Genomic DNA, 9,298 nt, shown 5'->3' with positions numbered 1-9,298 from the left:
GGGGGGGGGGGGGGGTCCACGCTTAGCAGGTAATCCGCTTCGGAGTCTCTCCCTTTCCTTCTACCTCTCCCTCTCCCTCTGCCCCTCACCCCACTAGAGTTCATGCACTCTCTCTCTGTCTCATAAATAAATAAATCTTTACCAAAAAAAAGAGAAAAATAAGAACCAAGCACTCAAAAACACCCCTTCATTTTGAAACAAAGAAATATCATCACAATTATAAAATATGCCAGCAATCACTTTGAAAAAAAAATAAATATTTGGGATTAAATTAGGATACATTCTGAGGAAAGGAGAAGAAAAGCCTAATGGTTAATTTTTCCGAATGTAAAATTAAATTTATAAATAAAACTTTCTTTTTTTAATATGGGCATTTTACTGATTATCCACCTTACTTTTTATAAGCAAATGCCCATGTAATATCATAGCTTTTGATATAAAAAAAATCAAAGATGAATGTCACGTATAACTAATAAGAAAGAGAACACACATAGCAAAGTCACAGCAAATTCACAATGTACAAAATTATTCAGTGATTCAATTATTAATACATAAAGTAACAACTGAGACTTATTAAAAGGCTGCAAATTCTGAATTCTAAATGTTCTAGCTCCTCTATGGCATTATTTAGGTAGGAATACCAGGAAACAAATAGATACATTTCATTATTTCAAAATTGAGGAATGGAACACATACAGTGGAAATTTCTAATATTATTTAATACAAAGAAAAATGAACTTTTAAGTGAAATAAAGGATTTGATTTTCTCATTTTAGGGAGGTGTTTTGTTATCTGATGAAATTACTGATTTCTCAATTTTGTACGATTAAGATTAAAGCCACAATAACATTGGAAAGCAAAAACCAGAAAACATGTGATATGTTTCCAATGTTCCCAGGATTTCTGCACGAAATCCCTATGTGCGTAAAACCACCCTGACACACTTCTCACATGATGAAAAACAGAACTTACAAAGGGCTTAGCATAGAGATCTGCAGAAATAGGGAGATTTCCCCAGGGCACTCAAAGCAATGGAGAAGCTCTCAAGATTATGGAGGCCCTCCCACCCCAAAGAGAGTCTCCGGGCCCTCCCTGTGCATGTGATGGACCATCACTGGAGCTGAAGGAGAATCCCTAGAGAGCTTGATAATGTTGGCTAGCAGATGTTCCTCCGTGAGAGGAGGAGAAATTCAACTGTGCTTCTAAAACTAATTTCCATTCAAGCACAGCTACTCGAAGCAGAATTTAAGGTCTGTCTTCCTCCTTCAGACTTGGACCTCCCCTCTGTCAACTGTTTCATTCAGTCCCACCTACCTGGATGGAAGGCTACGGTCTCCTTTCTCTTCACATCCCAGAGCTGTTTCTCTTGCTCCAAAAAGATGACCAGGTCTGGCTTCCACACAGTAAGACCTGTTAATTAGAAAAAATGAATAGGAGTAGTGCTGGAGATTTTAATTTTCAATCCACTAGAGGACACTGTAGAATTCTAGAAAGTGATTTCCCAAACACTATTGACCAACAGCCCCATTAAACATGCACGAGAAGTTTCAAATTTTCACGTCACGACCTCCACTTTCAAGTACAACCAATACAATAAGAAGGAATTAAAATTTCAGTTTAAGATGTGAGCAGTCCCACGCTATGCCGCTCAATGTTTAGAACTGCCATTCATCTACAGAAGCGATGCTGTTCCCTTCAGGAAGGGGAAGCTAAGGCTAAAAAGGACACATGATAAAGATCTTCTCTACATCTACAAACCCCTACTTGTTTCCCTTTCTGTCTAGATCTGAATTCCAGGCATTCATGGGGAATCTTCCAAGAAACAGTCTTCACAGGAAGAAGAAAACCCAGAGTAGGGTTTAGGAAATGTGGAAGGAGTCATCCTCACCCAAGAACAGGAGGTGTCCGTAGTTCTCCAGCATCACGTCCCTGTACAGTTCCCGCTGCGTGTGGCTCAGGCATCCCCACTCCTCCTGGGAGAATTCTATGGCCACATCCCTGAATGTCAGCAGTCCCTGCAATAAATACCACAGTCACCAAGTTGCCATTGACAAGAGTTCACAATGGTCCCTAAGATCAAGAGGGAGTTAACGTCACCAGCTAGACCCACGACCTGACATTCCCTGGTTACCTGCTTGTAGCCTCAGACCTTTGTCCCACATTTTACTTCTTTTTCCACCTTATCTTGGAGTAAAAGTTAAAGACCCCATGGTCTAGTCTCCTGTCAAGGAAGAAACTATCCAACTAAAGGAGATGATGGCCCAAAGGATGAGATTAGACCAGCCCAGTTTGAGCTCAACCCCTAACTCACACCTGTGTAGATGGACCAAAGAGCAACCAGGGTACTTTTACCTCATTATAATATGAACATCTCCACCCTAGGATAAGCACAAACCTCACTTACATAACATACAAAGTATGTATGGAAGTGTTGTCTTCAGGTACCTGTTTGACCTTATGCCCAGCTCTATACAGATGATGAAGCCCCCCTTGCTGCATTTCTATCAGAACCCTAAATAAAAGGAAACCATTCCCCCGGCTCTGCGAGTCTGCTTTGGAAGTGATTCCCTGTGATCTCCTTATTGGCTGCAAATCAGGTTTCCTCTGTGTCACAAGCCTACCGTATAATTTCTATCTGTGACTCTACTATATTTCAGGATTTTAAGACACTCAAACATGTTAAGTGATTGTTGTTTTTTGTTGTTGTTTTTTCCTTCAAATACAAAGAAGTAAATAGAAGGGTAACTCTGTGACCTAAAATAAAAACCTCCAAGATGCAGATCTGACTTAGAACCTCCAGTCCTAGAAATCAGTATCTCTGCTACACAAAGGTGACAGCCTCCATGGTCCAGGGGAAACTGATGGGCAGGGGCCAGCGAGCTAAGGGTCAAGAAAGTACTCTTGAGACATTTTTGGTGCTAAAGGCTGTTTTTATTAAAGCACAGGCCCAGGATCCCTGGGCAGAAAGACCCACACTGTCCTTGTGGAAGCCATTGATAATATAGTTTTAAGTTGGGGGATAGAAATAAAGGAAGTTTCTGCAGGGATTTTCATATGTTAAAGAGGACTTACAGGATCCCGGAGGCCTGGCTATTGTCAAGCTGCTTGCTTTTTACCTCTAGCGAAGCATTAACATTAAGGCAGTTGGGAAGTCCTTATGGAATGTCCTACGCTGCCCATCTCAAGTATTTATTAAGGGTCTGCAAGTTGAATTTCAGTTTATCTCCATTTCTTTTACCTTTGTTCCCAACAGAAACTAGAAGCAAGAACAAGTCAGAAGAAAGAAGTTTCCACTTTAAATGTGCTGATTTCTGCAAATCACTCAGACAACCCATCTAAGATACTTATGATTATTAAGGGGGAAAATATGAACTTTATAGGGGAGAAATCTGTCAGAGAGCACCAACGTAAGTAAAAGAAGGTAACACGAGGGCGCCTGGGTGGCTGAGTTAGTTAAGCATCTGTCTTCCATGCAGGACACGATCCCAGACTCCTGGGATCAGGCCCCGTAGCCAGCTCCCTGCTCAGCGGGGAGTCTGCTTCTTCCTCTGCCCCTCCTCCCTGCTCGTGATTTCTGTCTCTCACTCTCTCTCTCTCAAATAAATAAATAAAATCTTAAAAAAAAAAAAAAAGAAGAAGAGGGTAACATGAGCTCTGAGGAAACAAGTTGACATCAGTGCCTAAAGCACACCAAAGGACCTATTATTACTGGTATGTTCTTGTGGTCATCAAACATTAAATCAGAATATAAGCTGAATTATGAGAACACAGTGCATTTATACAAAGTTCAATCACACATAGTTTCCAAGGCCTGTAATATCTATTATATTTTAAATAAAGTATCTTTTTCACAATCTAAAGAACAAGAATCTGCCCTCCCTCCCCTCCACCCCGCCCCCACAAGAACTTTCCCAGTTATTCTGAGCCTCATATCCCTCATGTTTATTTATGCATTTTCTGACTCCTGGTCTACAGCAAGCTGAAAAAGCATCCAGATGGGACCTAAATAAGAGCTGTTTTCCTTGACTGATATCCCAGGACCCAACCCCATCAGCAACAGGAATCTTGAACTCAAAGACTTCCCTTGTGAATCAAGCACAAAGGGAATGTTTTCAATACTTGCAGGACTTTAATTCAAAGTGACAATTGTTGACGGCCTATTCAAAGCCAGGTTGGACAGAAGGGAGAGAAGGCTCTGGGATACAGAGGAGAATTGTTCTAAAGACTTAACCTCAAGTATCATTTTTGAAAAGGTTTCAAAAATTCGGTGAAAGCATAAAACAGAAATATCAGAACTAGAGGAATCAACATTTGCAATTTCTGAATCAAGGAATTTCAGGAGAAAAAGATGATAGCCTCTGACCTCAGACGCAAGGCTTACCTGAGAACTGGCCATTTCTTCTTCTTTCACCTTGTCCTCTAGATTTCTTTGTCAGAAGAGATTCGTGGAGAAATCACAGCTGCATCAGGAGAAAATGCCTTTAAAGCCACCAACAGAGCCTCTGCACCTCTAAAAACTGCTCGGCCTGAAGGCAGGACTTTGAAATGCAGAAAAGGCCCAACTTCCTAGTCCTTTGTGTCAGGAGCCTTTCAGAAACCATGAGCTCCTCTGTGGAGACCAATCCCTGACTTCTTCTTTGCTTTCAGGGGGCCTCCCCTCCCACACACTATCACAAATTCAGCTACGGCAGAGGAACCGTGTCCTGCACGGGCCTGACCCTCCCAGACTCATGGAGCAGAAACCCTGTCACCTCTCCTTGAGCCAAAGCCTGATCTCAACTCTCATAAAATAACTGGAAGCCCTTGTGCTTACCCCTGGCCTCACTGAGAATCACCTGGAGCCCTTCATTAACACAACACTGCTGTTTTCACCAGTTGACAGAATCTGAGGGGGAGGGCACCAGCAAGGATCATTTTGGAAACTCCACGCGTTATCCTATTGGGAAGCATCTGGGGAGGTGACCAGGCAAAGCACAGTAACCAAGGCTGTGGTTGCTAACCAGATTTAAAATCGATGCCTTTTTCACTCATCAGTTTCTAGACATTTATACGTTCTCCCTCTTTCTGCTACACGGAGGGAGACACCCTTACAAACCGAGCGTTCCCTTAAAAATGCAAATATCTCTTACAAAAGTAAACATACTGTGTTTCAGGGCTTTTCCTTTGTCTGCTGTTTCTTTAACACGCGGAGGGGCGCAGGGGCGGCGCAGGGGCCTGAGCATGTGACTCCTGAATTCACCTCAGGACGTGATCTCAGTGTCATGAGGTCAGCGTCCACCGAGCAAGGATCCTGCTTAAGATTCTGTCACTCTGCCTCGGCCCCTCTTCCCCCTTCCCTGCTGGTGCACGCATGCTCGCTCCCTCGCTCTCCCTCCAAACACACACACACACACACACACAACCGGCCTAAAATAATCCTTAAGGAAAGAGACCTATTTTGCTAAGAACATGCTCCCTCCGGCACGTACATGTTTATTTTCATAAGTAACCGCCACACAGTTTTCCAAACTGAATGTACTTTTTTACTCTCCCATCCACACTACATGAGAATTCTAATTCCTCAATATTTTCACGAAAATTATGTTATTTATGTGATGTTATTCTTTTTCTTTATTTTAGGGGTTCTAGAAAATAATGAGCGGTTTCAAATGTAGACTATGAAGTGGTCTGACTTCAGCTGCCCGGGTGACTCAAACGGAAACCGATTCAGAGCAGAAAGCTGAACAGAAATCAAATGGCTGCATTAAAACAATAGCGAGGCTTCACAGTTTAAAATAAGTATCCTCTTCCCTCTCTTCCCCAAACTTCCCCTTCCGCCTTCTTAGCCTTTGTTTTCTGTTTTCAGGACTCCAGTTCCACTCTGAAAACATGAACAGGGCTGGCAGCACAGACACAAATCCTGTTGAAACAGGCCAGATCCTGTATTTCCCTACAACCCCCCCAGCCCCGTCCTCTGGGTGGGCTCGCAGTTCTGGAGGCCCTCACTTTCAGCAGCCTCCTCCGTCTGGTAAAGCTAAAACGCTACCGTTCTTTATCCCCAACTCTGTCTTCAAGTTCTATTTTGGCTCTGAAGCACCGAGGTTAGTTTTTGACAACAGAATGAATGTGAAAGGAGAGGAAAACATTTTCCCCATCTGTTCTCAATTCTTCGGCTGGTCTAATAATTAAACTGATGTACGACAGATCGACAAGAGAAAAAATAATTTCTTGATTATGGGAACCTCTGAGATACGAGGCTCAAAGACAGGTGACCGATGCTTCCGTGCCACTGTGACTTCAGAAGAGGGTAAGGATGAAGGATTTCAAAAACAGGGAAGTACACTCACAGGAAAAAGGAAAGAGCAAATGTCTATCAAACAACACTTTGCCACACCAGGCAGGCAACCCTTCATAATATAAAAAGTTAATGTCTGATATTAGCTAGATTACTCACAGGAGTTCTGCCATCTCATTCACTCTTCATATATAATCAACCTCAGAAAAGAAGGAAATCCTTCCATTTGCAGCAAGAGAATAAACCTAGAGGATCTTTTTTAAGTTACCTAGAAGCCCTGCCAGCGCCCCTTTGCCCAACTTCACAGTCTTTAAATGTTATTAGCATGCACCTTTAGCATGTGTGATTGATAAACCAAACCTCTTTGTGTATCTATAGATCATGCATTGTTTCCTAGAAAGACTTGGATCAGAACCCTCTTGCACAACCCCTCTCCCCAGGGGCACGAATACACAGTCTGCAAGAACGTCTCTAGCTGACACCATGGAGTCTGCAAGCAGCAAGACGTGTTACAGATTACCGGGCTCCTCTTTTACCGATTACTGGCCTCAAGCTCCTTTAAAACTCATTGGACCAGGCTCAAACCCTGCAGTCGGTTTTGGGACAAGACTCCGCCTTCTTCCCAAGGGGCCAGCTTCTTGAGTAAAGCTCATATTAATTTCCAATCAAAACTCGTGTCTTAAGTATTGCCTTTTTTGAGCCACCAGCAGCCAAAAATGGAGTTTTCAGTAACAAAACTGTTGTGGGATTGATAAGCCCATCCAGAGGGAACAAATTCTTGAGATGTTTTATAGTTTATTTAAGTAGCAGGGAGACAGGACCCCTGGGCAGAAAGGGCAGCACTTTGGCTACATGAAACTTGTGGTTATATGCTTAGTGTCCAAGGGGGTAGAGGAGATATACAGGGAGTATTAGATCACAAATGTTTCTTCAAATTTCTACTTATAAAACTACTTTCTGGGATGCTTGGGTGGCTCAGTTGGTTAAGCGTCTGCCTTCAGCTCAGGTCATGATCCCAGGGTCCTGGGACTGAGTCCCTCATCAGGCTCCTTGCTCAACAAAGAGCCTGCTTCTCCCTCTGCCTGCTGCTCCCTCTGCTTGTGCTCCTTGTCTCTCTCTCTCTCTGACAAATAAATAAATGAAATCTTTTTTTTAATTACTTTTGCAAAATTTCTCTGGTGCTTATCATTCAGTTCGATATTAACTACAGGTGAGATGTACAGGCAGTCATGAGACCCTTTAAGAAGGTACCAACCAGCACATATTTGATCCTTATCAAAACTATAAAATGCTACAGGTCAGCCTTCTGGGTTAAAGGCGAACATTTTTCTGTTTCTACATTTCATCACTTCACCCCTGACCAACTATTGTTTCTTAGACCATTAAGGTTGTTGAAGGGTGAAGGACTCTTACTCTGTAACTTCTTCAAGGTGACAGGGGTTGTAGAGATGCCCTTACCCATGCACTGAAATTGCTCCCTATCTATTCCTACGAGTAACTATTACAGAAGGCCATTGTTGTAGAGCCCAGAGCGACACTGGGGCGAATTTGTTTGGAATAGTCAGTAGGATCTGTTGGCTGGGTGAAGGAGTCAGGAACTGCTTGCACATATCTCAACAACAGGAGAGAACAAAGCGAGAGAGAGAACACATCAGAATATGATTATAATGAAAAACCAGAAGAGCAATGAGAAGACCCTATAGAGTGAGCACAGTCCACCTCTCCATGAGGAATTTAATTAAGGGACAGTGGAGAGAGAAAGATAAATCAAGAGAGAGAGAGATAAATCAAGAAAGAGACTCACCGATAAAGAAAACACCAGTAGTTACCAGAGGGAAGTGGGTGGGGTGAAGGTTAACAGGTTTGGGAATCAACGATCGCACTTGTTGTGATGACTGGGTGATGTATGGAGTTGTTTAACCACCGCACTGCCCAGCCGAAACTAATATAGCACTTTATGTTAACTAACCGGAATTAAAATGAAGAAAAAGTGGTGGCAATCCGTTAAAATACTGATGTATTTTTCCAGTAGCAATAGACAGATATACAGAATAATAGCTGACGTGGTTGAAAGGAAGACTCCTTCCCAGATATCAGGAGAGGATAGCTAACTCTTCCCTAAAAGGGCATATGATTGTACATCAACATTTCTTAATAATTACTTCAGGTCTAAAAATTATTGAAATTATGACTTCTAGGTCATTATATCAGAACAAGAAAGCTTCTTGAATGCTTGTAATCTGTATTTTCAACAAGGATCATACAGTGGATTTGAAATGCATAATTAGTCTGTGAATGATCTTAATATATTTTAATGATAGAACATATTGGTTTTTAACCAATTGTTTTTAAAGATTTTATTTATTTATTTGACAGAAAGACAGCCAGCGAGAGAGGGAACACAAGCAGGGGGAGTGGGAGAGGAAGAAGCAGGCTCCCAGCGGAGGAGCCTGATGCGGGGCTCGATCCCAGAACGCGGGGATCACGCCCTGAGCCGAAGGCAGACGCTTAATGACTGAGCCACCCAGGCGCCCTGGTTTTTAACCAATATTAACCAATATTTAACCAATATTAACCTACCTCACCTTAATTAAGAATGTAGATAACAGATAGTATCTACCACCCATCTGATAACGCTGATGTAATATAACTAGTAATCCGTTTTCTCAGTGACCTCAGACTTAAATAACGTGTGGTTGTATTTCCAACAGTTTATCTATTGCATCGGTTTCTCCTCCTCGTAACACCCGGGACTCAACATGGATGTATTATAGATTATACAGGGGGCTGCTGACAGTTGAGGTAAACCCCTCCATGATGGGGTGCTCCTTGGCATCCTGTTTGTGTAGTCAGTTGGAGTACAGGGGACTTGAACTGACACCGGCCCTTCTCACTAGTGCGTTCCCTAAACAACACTCTGCAGAGTGACACGTTACTATAACTTCTGCTAGGACACCTCAGCCACTGCCCTTGTGAACAACCATCTCCCTCGGCACCCTACACATTCCCCCTGTGTACTCTGTA

The 9,298-nt window shown here is 42.6% G+C and overlaps 3 protein-coding genes across 3 annotated transcripts in view; 1 reads left to right on the top strand and 2 right to left on the bottom strand.

Moving 5' to 3' along the window:
- LOC103672893 (zinc finger protein 260-like) overlaps positions 1-1,410 on the bottom strand; it is a 79,852-nt gene extending 78,442 nt beyond the window's left edge. Inside the window, exon 1 of the mRNA XM_008701596.2 lies at positions 1,315-1,410. The gene's annotated coding sequence lies outside the window, so the exon portion shown is untranslated. The remainder of the gene's footprint in view (positions 1-1,314) is intronic.
- LOC103657337 (zinc finger protein 91-like) overlaps positions 1-9,298 on the top strand; it is a 686,132-nt gene that overhangs the window by 522,281 nt on the left and 154,553 nt on the right. The gene's annotated exons all lie outside the window — the stretch shown is intronic.
- LOC103672894 (zinc finger protein 675-like) overlaps positions 1-9,298 on the bottom strand; it is a 93,970-nt gene that overhangs the window by 22,977 nt on the left and 61,695 nt on the right. Inside the window, 3 exon segments of the mRNA XM_040632930.1 lie at positions 1,315-1,410; positions 1,889-2,015; positions 4,382-4,460. Coding sequence (XP_040488864.1) covers positions 1,315-1,410; positions 1,889-2,015; positions 4,382-4,396 — 238 coding nt within the window. The 5' untranslated portion in view covers positions 4,397-4,460.

The sequence above is a fragment of the Ursus maritimus genome, unplaced genomic scaffold (genome assembly GCF_017311325.1).
Source record: "Ursus maritimus isolate PB19 unplaced genomic scaffold, ASM1731132v1 scaffold_19, whole genome shotgun sequence".
In the NCBI taxonomy this organism is placed as follows: domain Eukaryota; kingdom Metazoa; phylum Chordata; class Mammalia; order Carnivora; family Ursidae; genus Ursus; species Ursus maritimus.
This window is presented reverse-complemented; position numbering and strand designations above follow the sequence as displayed.